The sequence below is a fragment of the Typopeltis vanoorti genome, chromosome 10 (genome assembly GCF_054136105.1).
Source record: "Typopeltis vanoorti isolate ZY-2024b chromosome 10, IOZ_Tvanoo_1.0, whole genome shotgun sequence".
Lineage (NCBI taxonomy): Eukaryota > Metazoa > Arthropoda > Arachnida > Uropygi > Thelyphonidae > Typopeltis > Typopeltis vanoorti.
Genome location: NC_143558.1, coordinates 5,494,751 through 5,516,838, shown reverse-complemented (window position 1 = coordinate 5,516,838; position 22,088 = coordinate 5,494,751). Strand labels below are relative to the sequence as shown.

The window sequence follows — 22,088 nt, the reverse complement described above, 5'->3', positions numbered from 1 at the left end:
TGTGTGTGTGTGTATATTTTTTTTAGATTATTATTATTATTATGATTATTGCACGGGCACCTACATGGAATCCTAAGATTCCTGGTAGATATCATAGAAGACTCATAAAATGTGCCACTGATATATATATATATATATATTAGTGGCGTTGTATGCCCATTTCGGTTGGGTGTGCTCTTGTGTGGGTTATCTTGCATAAATATCAACAAGCACTACAAATTTCACATCAATTTGACCATATGCATGGGCGTGCGTCTGCAGAAAATTTTCCGCGGGGGGGACAAAGCTTGGAGATAATTACATCAATAAATTTTTATAATTATTGATTTAATTAAATAATTAAATCAATAAACGTCTTAGCATTTTTTGATGTAATTATTTATCGATGTAAACTATAAATACAGTATATTATTTTCATTTTACATAGATTTTAATTATCTTTAATTCTTTGGAAAAAAAAGTATTCAGAATTAATAGTTTTTAGCACAATTTCATATATAAAAAAATTGACCGGCACAGTTTATTAAAAAATCAACCAATTAATTAAACCCAAAATCCTAAATTAAATTATTTCAGTTAAAAAGCAAAAAAACATAAAACTAACAATTAAAATAATATTAATTTACATACCTTTTAAAAATGTATTTTTCTGTTTAAATTTGTTTCGCTATAAATTTACAATTTACACTTCACTCAGTGACACAGAGGGAAAAAGAACCTGGTCTCGCTGTTCACAAATCAGAAAAAGATGAACCAAAAACAGGAACACGTGTTTTATTGCTGCAATAAAATACGTATTCTATGGTAACCCTGCCGTGGGTGAAGAAACAGGCCAATTCATAATAAAATTTTAAGACAGACAAAACTTTCCATGGTCAAGGGTTTAAGTTAACATATCTCAATCACTTTTACGATTATCATTTGTGGAATTTTTTATTCGAGTCCGGGGGAGTTCCATTTCCCCCCCCTCCCTCCCTCTGCAGATGCCCATGACCATATGATTTCATTTTTATCAATGTATGAAAGTTTTGAGAGCGGATAGCCCATCATCGTCTTAACTGGTCCAATGCAATTAATTGCAGGATAACTTTGAATACTTCTGTGTACAGTGGTGGAACAATCTGTTTGTTTTTAAGATTTATTAGAAAACAACAATGAAGAAGAAATGCTATAGTCGGTTGGTATATTTGAAATACTCAAAGATGAAAATATGTGAACCATCATTTATAAGACGTCATCAACATCAAATTACTGCCATGTACCCTCAAGGGATGTACAGGATATGATAGTATACATGAAAAAATTACATCATTACTAACTTCCTATCTACAATTTACCTCCAAATAAGTCTGTTACTTGTCAAGACTCCAACATTATCAGATCTTATATTTCTATCATCTAAGGCACTTTGTACCGTACTGATCCACATATATCTTGGTCTTCCTCTGGGTTGTTTTCCTGCCAACCTGCAGAGAACACTTGTTTTGTTAATTTTTTCTCGCCCATTCTGTTAAGTGACCATACCACCTGAGATTAGCTCTGCTAACGCACTCCTGGATGCTGACAATGTCAAGTTCTTTCCTCATATCCTCATTTTTAATATGATATTGCCATTGATGTCATCTGTTCACGCCTCTAATCTTTCTCAGGACTCTCATAACTGCGGTCTCTAGTCTCTGGTCAAGTGTTTTACTTCTGACCCAGCTCTCAGATCCATAAGTTAAAACTGGTTTGAACACCGTCTTGTATATAGCTAATTTAGTGTTCCGACTAATTTCTCTCTTATTCCATATGAATTTATTCAATTGACTTCCCAACACACCAGCTTTGCGGATTCTGTTGTCTATTTCTATATTGAATTTACCATCTTCACTAAAAATCGTGCCTATGTAGCTGAAATGTTTTACTTGTTCCACAGGTTCTCCATTCACAACACAGTTGACATTTTCAATGATACTGCCTATTTTCACTGTCTTTGTCTTTTTATTGCTGAACTTCATAACATATCTATTACAACAGTTATTCAATTTAGTCAGAGAATCTTGCAGACTTGTAGTGGATTTATTTAGAAGTATAATATCCTCTGCATAAAGCAAAGAGCTGACATTAACATCTCCAATTTTGATATCATGTTTAATACCACTTTCCTTCATAATGTGATCCATATAGATAATGAATAACAGAGGGGATAACGTACATCCTTGTCTCACACCAGATTTAACATTAAACCATTTTCCTGTACTTCCTTCAATTCTAACTGCTGACTTACAACTCAAATAAAGACTAAGTATTGCTTGATATAATGCCCCATTGACACCATATAACTGTAGCGTATTGAATAGCTTCTCTCTTGGCACTTTGTCATATGTCTTTTTCAAATCGACAAAACTTAAATACAGATCTTTGTTATATTCCCATGCTTTCTCGACTATTTGTCGTAAAGTGAAGATCTGATCCTGACAGCCCCTATTTGGCCTGAATCCAGCTTGTTCTTCACCAAGCTTTTCTTCCACAATTCTTCTCAATCATTTCTCAAGTATACTTGCATAGATCTTGCCAGGAACACTTAGTAGGGAAATACCTCTGTAATTCTCACATTCAGTTTTATTTCCCTTTTTATATATGGGTACTATGAGAGATCTACTCCAATCATAGGGAATTCGTCCCTCCATCCAGGCTTTCTGAACTATGCAGTGCAGCCGCTGTAAGATTTTTATACCACCATACTTCAGCATTTCTGGTTGAATATCATCTACTCCTGCTGCCTTTCCACATTTTAAGCCTTTGATGGCTTTTTCTAGTTCAAGTATTCATATGTATTTCTGACTGCATGCCTGGTCAGTGTTTTTTACCACTGTGCTGTCATCACTGGTCGTTTCATTTAGCAGTTTTTCAAAGTAATTACTCCATACTTCAAGGATATCTTTTTCTTCCGTTTTCATGTCACCTTCATCATCTCTAACTCCTTTTACAGCACTCTTTCCTCCATTCCTAAGCTTCTTCAACAACCTCCAGAATATTTTGCCACCTTCTTGATATTTATTTTCTATATTCTTGCCAAAGTCCACCCATGACTTTTGTTTAACTAGTTTTACACAGTGTTTAGCATTCTTGCATTTGTCTCTGTATTCTCTAAGAGCACAAGCTGACTTATTTGCCAGGAACTTTTGATATGCTTTCTTCTTTTCTTTCACTGCCTCTTTAACTTCCTGTGTCCACCATGGAGTTCTAATTTTTCTATCCTTGCAGACAACTTCACCACATGCCTCTCTAGCTGAGTCAATCAGAGCTTTCTTCAAAGCTTGCCACTGAAACTCCGAGGTTTGATTCCTGTTCTCAAACACTTTCATTTTTTCTTCAATAATCTTTGTGTATTTTAGTCTACAATTCACATCTGAGAGCTGCTCAACTTTTATTCGCTTTAAAACTTTCTTACATGTTATTCTTTTCAATATGAAATTCAATTTTATCCTGCTCAAGACTAAATAATGATCACTTCCAATTTCAAATCCTCTGTACACTCTGGTGTCCTGCACCAGGGAGAAAACATCACTATCAACAATAACATAGTCAATGAGACTTTTCTTCTTCCTTGCCTCTTCTCTCCATGTGAATTTGTGCACATTTTTATGTTGAAACATGGTGTTAGTAATAACCAGTCCATGTCCTGAGCAGAAATCCAACAGGTATTTGCCATTATTATTAGCTTTGCTCTTTTCTCCAAATTTTCCCAAAATATTTTTGTATGTCTGACAATCACTTCCTACTCTGCTATTTAGATCCCCAACAAGGACCAACTTTTCCTTTTTCATTGTGTCAGTAGCTTTCTGTAGAGCCTCAAAAAATTCCTCCACTTCTACCTTAGTAGAACCTTCTGTGGGACCAATGAGACAAATAAGTCTCATTGTCTAGTTCCCCATTCTGATATTTGCCCAAATCACTCTACTTGACACTGCCTGCCATTCAAGAAGATTAGCCTCGTATTTTGTGTTGAATACTATGGCTACTCCTTCTTTTCCTTGATTGTTATTGCCTGAATATAACATTTTGTATTTATTGTTCACAAAGATCTCAACAGTTTTTGTCTTTTTTGTTTCACCCCTATTATGTCGATCTGGTACTTATCTAATTCCTCCGCTAGCTCCATTTCTTTGCCATTCAGGATTCTTATAAAATCGGTACTTATCAGGTTGATAGTACCGATCTTTAACTCTGGTGATGTTGAGTTGGGGTGTGTTTTTTGATTTGTTCCAGTAGCTGACTTTTCGCTGTTTGCCCTGGATTCCTGGCGAAAACAACAGGGGTGTTGTTTAACCAGGCAACGCCCCAGCCGGCATGAAATTTTGTCATGTTGTACCATCATTTTTTATTTTGGTTTAATCAATAAGAATACAATTTGGGCTGCTAAATCCCAAATTTCTCATCCTCGTTCGTTCAGTATCAAAGTAGATAACCAACAGGGTGCACCACAAGAAGGTGAGGACTGGACATTAGGTCAGAAGCCCTGATCGGCTCTCCGCATTCCTTTAAAGGCTATGTGGAGGTCTCCTCTCAGTTATACAGCTTTGACTCTTAAGCACCCCTATAAGACATGTCAGAATAGGAAATGAAAAGAAATAATAAGTGTGAGTAGAAATAATTTCATTAATGGTTAACGAATTATTAATAATTAACATTTTTGATATGTGTGTCCTATAAGTTGCTGGGTAGAGCAAATAGCACGATCCTATAAAGTCTAGACATGAATATGTGAATTTATGATGGCATAATTCAAAAAAACAAAAACATGAGGAGATAGAGAATGGCAGGAATAAATATCGTTTGATGAAACAGCAAATCATCTCGTTAAATTTGCTGCCCATGTTATATGTATTGCTCTGATTTGTGTATATTTCGCTCCATTTTCAAGAAATTTTTTTTGTTTACTGAGACTCAGTATACATAACATCTGATCATTATCGGAATTATCCACACCTTCGAGAATCGTACATTCATCAGTTTTTTTTTTTTTTAGTATCAGTGGTTCTTCTGTCTTATCAATCTCACATATGCTGGTATTTTGTTGTAGATCTAACGTCTTATAATACACAGAATATTCATTTTTATTCAGGAATAGATATTTTTTACTGTCTGTTGATTTCAAAGACTAGAATAAAAATGTTTCTATATACTGTTAAAAAACTTTGCAACCTCAACAGATGCTATACTGCACAACAAAAGAAAAACAATTAGCATTTTTCTCCTAGCATCCACTTTCAAATTTTCAGTTCCAGAAAACATACATAACAACTGTTTGTAATATACGAAAAGCACTCAACTCAAGTGACAAAGTTCAATTGGATTGGTTGACACAATAACAAATCACACACACTAGGTGCTGAATGAGCTCAAAATTTTAGCTCATCCAGTCTCGCCATCTCAGCGGTTTAAAAATACTAAAACGCTAAGATTTTGACACGCTGCCCTCTTTACATCATTTCGAAGGGCTCAAAGGTATATCCATTTTGAAAGCACACCTGCGCTATTAACGCAAATGTGATGCAATGTTTACATGTAAAAAAGTGCCCTCTTCATGAAGCACTAATGCTTTATTATCCTCGTGAAGAGGACAATGAAGCATTAATATTGCGTTCCATTTTAGGAATCGCACGAAGTCTCAAACAATTGGGGATTTTATAATATCGGTAATACTGATATTTCATGGATGAGCACCACACACCTGGAATATTCACCCGATATATATACTGCAACACCAACCTTGAAGATGATCCACGTGAAGGACATTCAAAAAGTGTAACAACATCAAAAATTATTGATGAAGTGCACGATATGGTATTGGATGACTGGCGAGTCAAAGAGCGTGAAATTACCGAGACTATAGGCATTTCAAAAGAACGTGTAGGATATATTTTGCATGAAGAATTGCAAATGAAAAAGCTTTGCACAAGATGGGTGCCGCACTTGCTCACAGCAGATCAAAAACACACTCGCATGAAAATCTCTGAACAGTGTTTGGAACGTTTTAACAAGAATAAAATTGATTTTGTGTGTTGATTTATTACAATGGATGAGACTTGGATTCACCATTACACACCAGAATCCAAACAGCAGTCAAAACAGAGGAAAGAAGCCAGTCGTTCAGCGCCAAAAAAGACAAAGTCAGTTCCATCAGGGTAAGGTCATGGCATCGGTGTTTTGGAATGCTAAAGGCATTTTGTTTATTAATTATAATCATAACAATGCACCTGCCCACAATGGGAAAATTAAGGGATCTGCACTATTAATTGTTGGAACGCCCACCCTATTCCCCTGATTTGGCTTCCTCTTATGTGTATCTTTTCCCAAAACTAAAACTCTTCCTCGCTGGTCAGCACATTTTTCTTTGAATCAAGAGGTGATTGCAGCTGTAGAGGGGTATTTTGCAGATCTTACTGAGAACCACTACAGGGATGGGATAATGGTGCTGGAGCATCACATATATATATCTTCATTCCACCAAAGATTGTACATTTTGTGTTCTATGTGTGTTCTTAATATGTCCCCATAACTGACATTGCGGTTCTGATATCACCATGAAAAAATAACAGAATTAAGATCTATGGTTTGTGATGACCACAATTTTAATTTTTTTAAAATTCCAACTTATTTTATAAAGCACTCATAGACACTACTTCCACAATATGAAATATTATAATTGCATACTGTAAATATTGTAAGAAGAAAGAATGAACTCTTCCTGAAACTGTTTATATTTTCATGTAAAAAAATTCTCCATCCAAAAATATATTTTTATGCTATTAATATCAATAATGTTAAGAGATGATTTTCTGGATTTTATGAGTCTTCTATGATATCTACTATGAGTATTAGGACTCCACGGAGGTGCCCGTGCAATAATAATAATCTAAATAAAATACTACATAAATTATTCACTCACTGTTTCAACTTTCATTATGGAGTTAGCACTTATGAATAATCCTGGTAACATAGACCAGGCTTTCAGTGACATTTTTCAGTGATGCTGAAAGACTAGCTAAGTCTAAGTTTTTTCTTTGATGAGAGGCAACTTTATAATCTTGGGTATTTTTCCAATCAAGTGATATGATATGATATGATATGATATTGCAAAATTAATAAAGAATAACAATTCTGTGTAATATTCAGAATCTTTGTTGAATGAGTTGATTTTAAAATGATGAGCTATATTAAGAATAAGTTATAAAGGTTAAAGTGATTAAATATTATTATTATTATCTGAGACCAGCAGGGAATAAAAGGCTCAACCTAGAGAGGCTATACATCACCCAAACCAACTGCCATACCTTCTCTTAAACTCATTCATATTAGATGCACTCATCACTTCAAGAGGCAAACTGATCCATTTGCTCACTGCTCTGTGAGAGAAAAATCTAGCTCTTACCACTTTCTCAACTGCAAACAAACTTCCATGAATGACTCCATGTTCTCACTCCACCTTCCATATAACAAAAAATTTCATCAGACAATATCCTATAACATTCATTCAGAAGTTTATTCACCTCTATCATATCACCCTTTCTCCTGCTAATCAGAATCTGTAGTTCTACATACTCTCAATCTATCCTCATAATCTAAATTCCATAATCCTGATATAATCTTTGTGAATCTTCTTTGCACCCTTTCCATAGCTTCTTTATCCTCTCCAAAAACCCAAATCTGCACAGTGGTTCAGATGTGATCTTAACAAGGCCTTGTAAAGAGGCAAAATGACTTTCTTATCCTTACATGTCAAGGTTCATTTGAACATCACGATCATCCTCTGAGTTGTATTTGCAATTGGCATTATGGTGAACAGGAATTTGAAGTTCAAAGATCACACAGCAAAAATTGCAAATTCAACTCAGAGGATGATTGACATGCAAGGAAAAGGAAGTCATTTTGCCTCTTTACAAGGACTTGTTAAGATTCCTAGCCCCATCAGTTTCTTGTAGCATAACCCAACTAAAATGGTCGGTAGGTGTCACACTGATATGATCGTCGGCTTGTCGAGAGCTCCTGAAAAGATCAGTAGTATTTTATGTTATCATTGGCTATTTTACTAGAATTTTACATAGTATTGTTTGCTTTTCGTTTCTTAGTGTGTCTGTGCGATTTTTGTGTGTTTTCTGTGTTATTTTAATTATTATTTTTAAGATAAGATAGCATCCATATGGCACCGATTAAAAAAAAATAAAATAACCGCCAGGTCGCCATGTTTGTTTAAGAGTTTTGATATAAAAGGGTTTATGCAATGCACTGTCTGTGAGATGTATGCTTTGCGAAGAGCGGTTGGAGTCTGGTTAGATGGTGATAGTGGAGTTAATATGTGCAAAAGTGTAAGGAGAATGAGGATCTAAAGCGTGTTTTGGGTGGCGAGAGTGATATCGTTAAAGAAAGTCAGAATATAGAAAATAGTGATGTGATAAGGAATTGCAAGGTAGTACCATATAGGTGTGAGAGCGTCGTTGAAAGTGTAAATAAAGGAAGAAATACAGAACGAATGGATGATTTAAATGATAATGAAAATAGTGAGATAGACGCAAGTAGTGATATAGCACGGTTGAGCGGAGCGATACACAGAGCAAAGCGAAAACTGGAGCATATGGAAAAATGTGTACTGAACGTACAGACTAATAAACGGCGAAAGTCTGATACGAAAAATAAGAGAATGTTCGTAAACATAAATAAAATGAAGGAGCGAGTGCTGTACGGAGATTCACTATTAAGAGGTGTGATAGTTGAGAGTTTGACGAAATCGTACCAACCAGGTGCGAACATAAAGGACGTCAGCGAATCTATTCGAGTGCAAAAACAGAGGGTGAAAGAAATGATAGTCGTGGCAGGAACAAATGATTGAAAGAAGACAAAATGGAAATGACAGAGGATGTGAGGGAATTACTTGAGGTAGCAAAAGAAAAGAGTGAGAGTTAGGATGGTGAGTATTTTGCCACGGTATGACAGTGAAGTGTTTAGAAGGAGGGGCATAATTGCCAATGACTTTATGTGTGGGTTATGTATGGAGAGTGGTGTGGAATTTGTGGATGTGTGGAGTGAGTTTGATGAGTGAAAAGATTTATATAAGATGGATGGGTTACATTTGAATGGATTTGGTGTACAGAGGCTTGAAAAAGTGTTGATGAATGAAGTGGATGTACAGACTCAGGGAAAGTAGATTTATTAAGTGGGGGGGAGTAGATATGAAGACTTTAGGGAGGCAGTTGAGTGTATGAATGAGTATAATATGCTCGAGCGAGTACAAAGGACAACAAATCAGAATGAGATAGTTAGTATAAGGCATCAAAGCAGGGATGGGACTAACGGGCTTCTGCAATTCATGTACACTAATGCCAGGAGTATTAGGAACAAGAAGGAAGAGTTTTTGACCTTGGTTGGCACTTCCAGGCCACAGGTTGTTGGTATTAGTGAAACATGGCTGACAGATGATAAAGCTAGTGGGATTGAATGCGACGGGTATAGTGTATTCAGGAGTGACAGGGAGAATAAAAAGGGGGGAGGAGTATTATTGATGATAGCTGATGAGTTGCAGCCAAGGAATATAGAAGTTGAACTGAAGGATAGAGAAAAGAGCACATTTGAGGCTATTTGGTGTGAGATAGAGGCTAGCAGAACAAAATGTACAATTGGGTGCTGCTATAGACCAGGTGATGGAATAGATGGTGGAGATAGTATGCATAGGCAAATAGAAGAAATGAGTAGAAGGAGGGTAATTATTATGGGTGATTTCAATTATGGTAACATTGACTGGAAGGAGGAGAGGGCACATGGGAGGAAGGAATTGGATTTTATGCGGTTATTAAGGGACAACTATCTGCAACAGCATGTAGTGGAAAATACTAGGGGGGCAGAGAGTGCTTGACCTAGTAATTGCATCTGAGAATGTGGCCATAACGAACATGACCATGTTGCCACCAACTGGTGAGAGTGATCATAAGGTCATGACTTGGGAGGTGGCTAAAGGAGTGGAATTTACAATTAACACAGGGTACATGTGCAATTACTGGGCTGGTATGTATGACAAGCTTAGGAGTGTGCTTGGCTCAGTGCCATGGCATGTAAAACTGCAAGGGCTGGATGTTGATAGTGCATGGGAGGAGGTTAAGAAGTGTTTTCAGGAGGCAATGGTTGACTGTATACCAAGAGTCCGAATAATAAATCAAGTAGGGATTAAATGGATGAATAACACTATTAAGCTTGAGCTGCAAAAAAAGAAACAATTGTGGAGGAAATTTAAGGAGAAAGGTGACCAGCAGGTGCAGGAACAGTATAAAGCTCAGGCCAGGAAGATAACAAGGGTGGAAAGAAAAGCAAAAGCGGATTATGAAAAAAAATTGGCCATGTAAGCTAAAGAGAATCCCAAACAGTTTTTCAATATGTTGCAAGGAAAAATGAAAAATGTTCATGGCAGAATGATTTTAAAAAATGCTGAGGGTAGGGAGGTAACCGAATCAGTCGATATAGTGGAATTACTGAGAGAGCACTTTGCAAGAGTATATCATCCAGGTGGTGACATTGCAGGAATGGAAGAACCAACAGCTTATACTGGAATTGTGATGAATGAAGTAGAAGTAAATAGTCTATTACAGAACCTCAATGTCAATACATCTGTGGGATTGGATGGTATACCAGCTCATGTCGTACGTGAAGCGGCTAAAGAACTGTCAGTGCCCTTGACCATTTTGTTTAATTTGAGCCTCGGGTCTGGGTCAGTCCCAAGAGGGTGGAAAGAGGGGAAAATAGTTCCGCTGCATGAAGGTGGTTCCAAGGCTGCTGTTGAAAATTACTGGCCAATCAACATAACAGGAATCGTTATCAAGGTCTTGGAGAAAATAGTCAAGAGGAAAATACAAGATAGGATAGATGAAAATGGGATACTGAATCGGGGACAGCATGGTTTTGTGAAGGGTAGACCATGCCTCCATAACTTGCTCACGTATTATAACACAGTGACGGCTGAACTGAATAAGGGTAATGGGTTTACAGTGATTCTACTGGACCTTGCTAAGGCCTTTGACAGGATACCACATGGAATTCTAATCAGTAAAATGCAGCATATGGGGATGGATAAAGGGTTGGTGAGATGGATAGGAGGGTGGTTGACGGAGAGATATCAGAGAGTGGTTTATTCAGGAGTAGAGTCCACAAGACGGCCTGTGACTAGTGGTGTGCCACAAGGATCTGTTCTTGGACCACTGCTGTTTAATTTGTTCATAAATGATATAGGAAAGGATCTGAGAGGAACAGTTCATTTGTTTGCGGATGATGCAAAGTTGGGTAGGGCGATAGTGAATGCAGATGATGTCAAAATTTTGCAGGATGATTTGGATAGATTGGAGGTCTGGGCTAAGGAGAATGGAAAAAAAATTGGCCATGTAAGCTAAAGAGAATCCCAAACAGTTTTTCAATATGTTGCAAGGAAAAATGAAAAATGTTCATGGCAGAATGATTTTAAAAAATGCTGAGGGTAGGGAGGTAACCGAATCAGTCGATATAGTGGAATTACTGAGAGAGCACTTTGCAAGAGTATATCATCCAGGTGGTGACATTGCAGGAATGGAAGAACCAACAGCTTATACTGGAATTGTGATGAATGAAGTAGAAGTAAATAGTCTATTACAGAACCTCAATGTCAATACATCTGTGGGATTGGATGGTATACCAGCTCATGTCGTACGTGAAGCGGCTAAAGAACTGTCAGTGCCCTTGACCATTTTGTTTAATTTGAGCCTCGGGTCTGGGTCAGTCCCAAGAGGGTGGAAAGAGGGGAAAATAGTTCCGCTGCATGAAGGTGGTTCCAAGGCTGCTGTTGAAAATTACTGGCCAATCAACATAACAGGAATCGTTATCAAGGTCTTGGAGAAAATAGTCAAGAGGAAAATACAAGATAGGATAGATGAAAATGGGATACTGAATCGGGGACAGCATGGTTTTGTGAAGGGTAGACCATGCCTCCATAACTTGCTCACGTATTATAACACAGTGACGGCTGAACTGAATAAGGGTAATGGGTTTACAGTGATTCTACTGGACCTTGCTAAGGCCTTTGACAGGATACCACATGGAATTCTAATCAGTAAAATGCAGCATATGGGGATGGATAAAGGGTTGGTGAGATGGATAGGAGGGTGGTTGACGGAGAGATATCAGAGAGTGGTTTATTCAGGAGTAGAGTCCACAAGACGGCCTGTGACTAGTGGTGTGCCACAAGGATCTGTTCTTGGACCACTGCTGTTTAATTTGTTCATAAATGATATAGGAAAGGATCTGAGAGGAACAGTTCATTTGTTTGCGGATGATGCAAAGTTGGGTAGGGCGATAGTGAATGCAGATGATGTCAAAATTTTGCAGGATGATTTGGATAGATTGGAGGTCTGGGCTAAGGAGAATGGATGTCAATTTAATGTGGCAAAATGTAAGGTTATACAGTTTGGGGTGAAAAGAGCAGCAGCAGTTTACTACATTGGTGGAACTGTACTCCAGGAATTAATGAGGCACGAGATTTAGGAGTGTTGGTGGATAAGGAGTTGAAGTTTAGGGGGCACATTGCAAAAGTGTCCAAATGCTCATCAAATCACTTGGTTGCTGAAGAATACGTTGACAAGCAGAGACAAGCATGTTATTGTTCCTCTGTATCGAGACTTGATAAGACCCCATCTCGACTACTGTGCCCAGATTTGCTCACCTAGGTTTCTTCTTGATGGGGAGGATGTTGAGAGGATCCAGAGGCGAGTGACCAAGATGATAGCAGGTCTGTGGAATGAACCTTATGAGAACAGGTTGAGGATTTGTGGGTTGCAAAAATTGGTTGATAGGCGGAGGAGGGGAGATATGATTGAGACATTCAAATTACTGAAGGGTTTCTATAAAATTAATTCAGAAGATATTTTTGAGAACAGGTCTGGTTGTGGGAGGACTAAGGGACATCCATGGAAGCTGGGGGAAAGTGTGGTAAGTAAGGGTGTTAGAGCTGTGTTCTTTACTTTCAGAGTGGTGAATGAGTGGAATGGGCTGCCAGAGTCTGTGGTGGATGCTGTGACAGTGAATGAGTTTAAGGCGAGGTATAATAGATACTGTACGGATGTCGAATAGTTGTGATGAACATGATTTGGGGCCTCCCTCGATGAGTCTAAGGACTCCCTGGAGTTGCCCGTAATAATAATATAATATGCCACTGGAATTCTCATCACACCAAAGTGCACAACTTTATGCTTACAAACATTGAACTGACAACCATTATTATTTGCCCATATTTCTAGCCTATTCAAATTATTCTGTAAATGCTGGATATCAGTAACATCTTTCATTGCCTTATCTTTGTATCATCAGCAAACAATTGAACATCTCCTGTTAGATCCTTTCTAATGTATAGATTTCTAATGTCATTAATGTATAGATTGAACAACAATAGAATGTTCCCCTTGAAGTACGCCACTGGTCACCTTAAACCTAACAGATTCACATCCCCAACATACCATTTTTTGATATCTGTCTGTCAACCATCCACTTATCCAAATCAAGAGTTTATATTCCAGATCTTTACTTTGCAGTTAATACACAACAACCTTTTTTATGGTACCCTATCAAATGCCTTAGAAAAATCCAACAATATATTATAGTACATCCATTACATAAATTAAAGATCCCAAAAATTATATTCTTGGCTTAATCCTTTATCCAAGTGTAAAGAAACAAAGTTCATGCATGAAGTATCTTCATGGTTGGGCTTGTATATATACAGGCTAATGGCTTCACATCAATTACCTTAGTATCCCATAATGCAAGGCACACATCCTTTCAGGTTTGTATATTGCTATTGCCCAGCTTTGCACTTTATTGAGGCTTCATCAGTAGGAGCCAGAACCAGAAGAGATACAAAGGTTGAAGTAACGCAGAAGTCATATATTTCCCATATACAAGTAATGAAAAGGATCACCTTATTATTAAATTACTCTGGATCAGAGATAGATGTTAAAATTTTTCCAGTTGGTGAACCAAGCAGAAAAATTTTGCAGAGCATAGCTTGTCTGTCAACCAGTTTTTGTATATGAGTTCTTGCCAACTTCTCTAAAATCTTCAATGCCTCTCCAGAGATACTGATAGGTAAGTAGTTAGACATAATTTTTTGCACCACCCTTGTACAACTATCATACATTCTTCCCATTCCTGTGGTATCTTTCCTGAGCAACATACCAAAGGCATAGCCAATTTGACTGAACATTCCTTTTTAATAAGAGCTGATATTCCAGCTTTCCCTACTGTCAATTTTATTCATGTTATGCAAGAACTCTTCTACCTCATTTTCAAGCAGTTCTATTTCTTCACCCAATGTAGTAGCACTGTGCATCATGTCACATACACGTATATATTTTAGCAAAGGGAGCACTCATTAAATGAACAATCTCATCAGCTTCTCTTCTGACAAGAGTACCATATACATTCAGTAAAGTTATTCTTCCACATTCATTCTTTCTTTTATTTGCTGCATAAAGATAAAATTTTTTGGACTGCTTTTAAGCCTGCATAGCTAATTTCTTTTCATACTCTGATTTAGCTTTCCACATAATACTCATAACTTTCTGCATTATATATATATTTCATAACTTCTCTAACATTCCTTCTACATCATCTTCTTATGATCTCTTGCTTAAATAAGGTTGCACATCCATTTCACTCTCGATTTATTTGTTCTTCAAACTCTACATTCAGATAATACTGGCTCATTTAAGCACCGTTTTCCAAGCATTGCTGATATTATTTAACTGATACCAGGGACCAAAAATAGTATTCTCCTGAGATGGTCATAATTTCCAGCTTTGTAGTTCAGTATGTAACCTGTCCTAATTGGATCATATATATAATTAGCTACTACAGGAGAGTATTGCATGATTACTGTAACCAACTGGTAGTAAAATAGGCATATATTTACCTGAGACACCTTGATTAATTCTAACACTCTTTGATCTCAAGTTGCAGAACATAGTTTGTCTATATTGCAGCAAATATATATCTGCTGCAATATTTTTGAATATATGAAAGAACATATTGTAAACACAGGCAGTATGTAAGTAATACATATGGTACACGTTTTTTAAAATATAATTCAATACTCTTACTGGAATGAATGTAACTAGTTAGCAATCTTAAATAATAAACTTTTGTTTCCAATTTTTCAAATAGAACATTTGCAGGAACACAAAAAAGAAAATCTGTTGTAGTTATATATGGTAATAACTCTGCTCTAGTTAATGGAATTTAATAAATATGGAAAAGCACAAGATGCCCATGTGATTCAATTTTGATTTCAAATTGGTAAAATGATATTCATAATTCCATAATGGATAGCTGGAACAGAACAGAATGAAACTTGGTATTTAGAATCTCTTAAAATTGGTCAAGTTATTTCAGTGTTGGTTTCAACTGGACTATTTGTATTATTATTATTGTTCCAGGCAACTCCAAGGAGTCGACAGACTCATCGAGGGAGGCCCTAACATCATTTTAAGAACAACTATTCGACATTGACACAGTATCTATCATACCTTGCCTTGAACTCATTCACAGTCGTAGCACCCACAACAGACTCTGGAAGCTTATTCCACTCATTCACCACTCTCCAAGTAAAAAACCTAGCTCTAACTCCCTTGTCAACCATGCTCTTGCCCAGCTTCCATGCATGGCCCCTAGTCCTCCCACCACCAGTCATATTTTCAAAAATATCTTCTGGATCAATCTTATAGAAACCCTTCAGTAATTTGAATGTCTGAATCATATCACCCCTCCTTTGCCTATCGTCCAATTTCTGCAACCCACAAATCTTCAACCTATTCTCATAAGGTTCATTCCACAGACCTTCTATCATCTTGGTCACTCGTCTCTGGATCCTCTCCACTTCCTCCCCATCACGAAGATACCCTGGTGCCCATAACTGGGCACAGTAGTCCACATGGGATCTTATCAAGGCTCGATACAGAGGAACAACAACTTGTTTGTCTTTGCATGTTAAAGTATTTTCAGGAGCCAAGTGATTTGATGAGCTGATTTAGTCACTTTTGCAATATGTCCCCTAAACTTCAATTCCCTATCCACCAACACTCCCAAATCTCTGGCCTCATCAATCTCCTGGAGCACGGTTCCACGAATGCGATATACTGCTGCTATTCTTTTCACCCCAAAGTGCATAACCTTACACTTTGCCACATTAAATTGACATCCATTTTTCCTAGCCCAGTCCTCCAAACTATCCAAATAATCCTGTAACATTTTGACATCCTGTGCACTCACAATTGCTCTACCCAACTTTGCATCATCAGCAAACAAGTGAACACTTCCTCTCAAATCCTTTCCTATATCATTGATAAACAAATTGAAAATCAGTGGTTCAAGAACAGAGCCCTGTGGCACACCACTAGTCACAAGCCGTCTTTTAGACTCCACTCCTGCATAAACCACTCTCTCTCCTTCAACCATCCTCCTATCCATCTCTCCAACCCTATATCTAACCCCAATCTGCTCCAGTTTACTGATTAGGGTTCCATGTGGTATCCTGTCAAAGGACTTGGCAAGGTCCAGTAGTATCACTGTAAACCCATTATCCCTATCCAGTTCAGCCATCACTGTGTTATAAAACGTGAGCAAGTTACTGAGGCATGATCTATCCTTCACAAAACCATGTTGTCCCCCATACAATATCCCATTTTCATCTATCCAATCCTGTATTCTTTTCTTGACTAATTTCTCTAAGACCTTGACAATGATTTCTGATATGCTTAATCGGTCGGTAATTTACAATGGCAGTCTTGGAACCACCTTTATGCAGTGGAACTATTTTCCCCTCTTTCCACCCCCTCAGGACTAACCCAGACACGAGACTCAAATTAAACAAAATGGTCAAGGCTACTGACAATTCTTTAGCTGCTTCTCGTACGACACGAGCTGGTATACCAACCAATCCCACGGATGTATTGACATTGAGGTTATGCAATAGACTACTCACCTACACTTCATTCACCACAATTGCCATATAATCTACTGGTTTATCCAGGTGGTGACATTTCTGTAAAGTCACCACCTGGATGATATATACTTGCAAAGTGCTCACTCAGTAACTCAACTATATCAACTGATTCAGTTACCTCTCCACCATCGGCATTCTTTAAAATCATTCTGCCATGTACATTTTTCCTTTTACTTGCTACATATCTGAAAAACTGTTTAGGATTCTCTTTAGCCTGCATGGCCAATGTTCTTTCGTAATACTTTTTTGCTTTTCTTACCACACTTCTGGCCTGCGCTTTATACCGTTCATGTGCCTGCCGGTCACCTTTCTCCTTAAATTCCCTCCTAGTTGTTTCTTTTTTTTGCAGCTCAAGCTTAATGGTGTTATTCATCCATTTAACCCCTACTTGATTTATTATTCGGACTCTAGGTATACAGTCAGCCATTGCTTCATGCAAACATTTCTTAACTGCATCCCATGCACTATCAACTTCTAGTCCTAGCAGTTGTACATGCAATGCACTGAACCAATCAAACTCCTAAGTTTGTCATACTTTCCAGCCCGATAATTCCACATGTACCCTGTCTTAATTGAAAATTCCACACCTTTAGCCACCTCCCAAGTCAAGACCCTGTGATCACTCTCACCAATTGGTGTCAATGTGGTCATATTTGTTACAGCCGAATCCTCAGATGTAATTACTAGGTCAAGCACTCTCTGACCCCTAGTATTTTCCATTACATGCTGTCGCAGATAGTTATCCCTTAATAACCGCATAAAATCCAATTCCTTCCTCCCGTGTGTCCTCTCCTCACTCCAATCAATGTGACCATAGTTGAAATCTCTCATAATAATTACCCTCCTTCCATTCATTTCTTCTATTTGCTTGTGCATACTGTCACCACCATCTTTTCCATCACCTGGTCTATAGCAGCACCCAATTGTATATTTAGTTCTGCTATCCACAATCTCACACCAAATGGCCTCAAATGTGCTCTTTTCTCTATCCTGCAATTCAACTTCTAATCTCCTTGGCTGTAGCTCATCAGCTATCATCAACAATACTCCTCCCCCCATTTTATTCTCCCTGTCATTGCTGAACACACTATACCCATCACATTCAATCCCACTAGCTATATCATCTACAGTCAGTCATGATTCACTAATACCAACAACCTGTGGTCTGGAAGTGCCAACCATGGCCAAAAACTCCTCCTTCTTGTTCCTAATACTCCTAGCATTAGTGTACATGAATTTAAGACCCCCATTAGCCCCAACCCTACCTTGATGCCTTATATTAACTATCCCACTCTGATTTGTTGTCCTTATTTGCTCGGGCATATTATATTCATTCATACATTCAACTGCCTCCCTAAGGACTGTATATCTATCCCCTCCCCCTTAATAAATCTAGTTTCCCTGAATTTGCACATCCATTACATTCAGCAACACTTTCTCAAGTCTCCTTACACCGTAACCATTCAAATGCAAGCCATCCATCTTATATAGATCCTTTCGCCCATCGAACTCACTCCACACATCCACAAATTCCACACCACTCGTCATACATAACCCACGCATAAAGTCATTGGCAATTATGGCCCTTCTTTTAAACATTTCAGTCATACCATGGCAAAAGACTAATCATTCTAACTCTTTCTCTTTTCTTTTGCTACCTCAAACAATTCATTCAGGTCTTCTATCATTTCTTTCACCCTTTCCTTTTTCTCTCTAATAGACTCAGTTACATCCTTTATGGTCGCACCAGATTGGTACGATTTTGTCAAATCCTCTACTAACACACCTCGTACTAACGAGTCTCCATACAGCACTCTATCCTTCATTTTGTTAATGTTCACACTCATACGCCTATTTTTCCTGTTTAACTTTTTATTATTGGTTGGTTCATTCAGTCGACTTTTGCTCATACGCGCTAGCTGCTGTTTTGCCCTTTGTATCGCACCATTCAACAACGCGATCTCACTCATTGCATCTATCTCATCTTTTTTATTCTCTGTAAAACCATTAATACTATCCTTCACACTTTCTACATTCACACTCTCACAATTCTCTGGTACAACCTCGCCGTTTCTTGTCATATCCCTATTTTCTTCATTCTCAAATTTGACAAAAATATCACACTCACGATCCAAAATACACTTCAATTCCTCATTCTCCTTACATTTTCTACGCACGTTCACTCCTTTATTATCATCTAACCACACTCTGACTGCACTCCGCAAAGCATACATTTTGCAGATAGTACACTGAATCATCCCCTTTACATTACCGTTCTTGAAAGAAGATGGCGAACCATCATTACTGGAGCCATACTTACTAGTAACGTATTTTATCAAATTATAAACACCAAAAAACACAAACAGATGCACTAAGATACGCAAGGCAAACAAAACTACACAATATTAAAATAAATTTATCAACGATAACCAAAAATAGTGCTTATCTTATCTGGAGCTTTCACGAACACTACACACTACGAATCCCTCTAGCGGCAACTTCGTGACATAGATTATGTTATAAAACACTTTAGTACACTAACTACACTAATATAACTACAATAATATACTAAAGTTACACAATTAAATCTAACAAAATATTAATAAATCAACAAAAATCACAAATCTTTCAGGAGCTCTCCGACAGTACGTCCTTTCACCAGCTAGCCTCGACACCGCAAAATAAAATTAGATGCATAGAGTAAATAAACCAAAAACATGTTTGATATTTAATAAAATGTGATATAACTTTTAACACACTTACTGGATTTTTATAAAAGCACCATCACCACTCAGTTGAATTCCTTGAATAACATAACTTTGTAACGTGTTAGTTTTTGGAAAAAATAGTAGAGTCAACATTCAAAAATTCTACTCTGAAGGATTTTAACCTTAATAAGCCTGTTAGCCTAACAGCCATTGATCATCATGACTGTAATTGTTGAAATCTGAAGTTCATTTCATAATTTCATTTTTACCAGGTCTGTTTATTTGCAAAATGGTGATATCATAATTTCTATTAGTTAAGTTAATAATAGGTTCAAGCCTTTCCATTAAAAAACATTTTATTATTATGTGACACCTCCAGGGAGTCCAAAAACTCATCGAGGAAGGGCACCTACTCTACCTCTCTGTCTCCACCACTCAATTTACCAACTGCCCACCACCACCACTAGTAATTTCACAGACAATCATAAATATTCAGGCCCACAACAGAATTCAAACAGCCTTTTGGCCAGAGAGCAGATATGCTAACCACTCGGCCAACCAGGCCACCATTATAATTTCATTACACAAACATCCTACTGATCCTGAGTGTTTTTAGCATGTTGAAAATAATAGGTGACTGCATTTCAACCTTGTGAAGTGCTATTACAGCTACACAGTTCTCATAATTTCCCCACTCATGTTAACCTGTACAGCTAGACCACTCTCTACGATAAACACATGAATGTTGGCTGTGCACAGTGCCACTAACGGAATCAGTCTCGTGCAATTCTCTGGAGAGCACAAGGCGCGGGGTGCGTGCGCGCGCGTGTGTGTGTGTGTGTGGAAGTTGTAACAGTATTTATGGCAAGATTATGTATTTTTATGATCAACACATGCAGCATTTTAAATCAGAATTGAATTAAAATGAACTGAAACTCGATTACAAATATTTTAATTTTTGTTTTTTAAGCAAATTACAAAAGACCTATTTCACATGAATTTAGTTTTATAAATGCATCCAAAATATAATAATATAAATATTATTTATACATAAATATTACTCACATTTTTCTGATCTTTTTCCAGCCTTTCATGAAGTTCCTCAGCTAATTTCTGTAGCCAGTACTGTACCTACATTAAAATTAAACACCATTAATTGCATTTCACAGGATATAATCATAATAAGTCATAAAGTATGTGTCTACCAGTTTGTGTCTCAGTTTTTGAATAACCCTCTATAATAAATAAAATAAACAAATGTTTTACATGTGTCGTGAAATTTTTATAAATATGTCTATACACATGCTTAGTTAAAAACTATTTATTTGTCATTTTACTCTGTGCAGTTAAAACCGAGACACAAACTGGTAGACACATACTTTATGACTTATTATGATTTATATTTTAAATGCAGTTATTGGTCTGTCTCTCTCTCCGCTGACATCCATCCAGTGTTATATTGACATCATCACAGAGGCAGACCAATAACTGCATTTAAAACATGAATCATAAGAATGAGTCATAAAGCATGTATCTACCAGTTCATGTCTCGGTTGCAGCTGAGGTGATATGATTACACTATTAGAGGTAAAAGAACAATTGTAAAAGTTACATAAATTAAAAATGACTTAATAATAACTTTGACATGTAAAGATAAGGATGTCATTTTGTCTCTTTACAAGACCTCGATAAGACCTCACTTGGACTATTGTGCACGAGTCTGATCTCCTAGTTTCCGTTGATACAGTGAAGTACCCTTCACTGTATCAACATTAAAAATGATACCAGGATTGTGAAATACTGATAAGGCAGAGTGACAATTTGTAGACTGCAGACACTAGTAAACAAGAGAAAGAGGGGTGATATGATTGAGACTTACAAGCCTCTAAAAGGGTCGTACAGGATTTCAGTGGATGGAATTTTTAATTCTATGGAGGGTGGGGAAAGGACAAGAGAGAATCCTTGGAAGCTGATAATGAATACAGCTACGAAGGGGGGGAGATGAGGGCTAGATTTTTCTCTCATAGGGTGGTGCATGATTGAAATGGATTGCCAGTGGATGTTGTGTGTGCAAGCAGTGTGGATGAATTGAAGAACAAGTATGATAGCTGGTGCGTGTAGTATGTGGCTTCCCTTGATGAATCCCTGCAGGCCTCTCTCTTAATAATAATAATATGAACAATTAATAGTAATCATTTTCCAAAAATTAGAGATTGGCATACAGCTGAGTAAAATAGTATAATATAGTATTGTTACTTCATGTTAATTTGAAACATCAATGTTGGAAGTTTTTCCACTTGGTTATACTATATATTAAAGATGCCAAGAAA

At 37.3% G+C, this 22,088-nt stretch overlaps 1 protein-coding gene across 2 annotated transcripts in view; it reads right to left on the bottom strand.

Annotated features, from left to right (window-relative positions):
• Window positions 1–22,088, bottom strand: part of LOC150102145 (DNA polymerase eta-like) — a 111,893-nt gene that overhangs the window by 18,975 nt on the left and 70,830 nt on the right. For both annotated transcript variants that reach the window (XM_090399260.1, XM_090399262.1), the window contains exon 9: window positions 20,824–20,889. In XM_090399260.1, coding sequence (XP_090255386.1) covers window positions 20,824–20,889 — 66 coding nt within the window. The remainder of the gene's footprint in view (window positions 1–20,823; window positions 20,890–22,088) is intronic.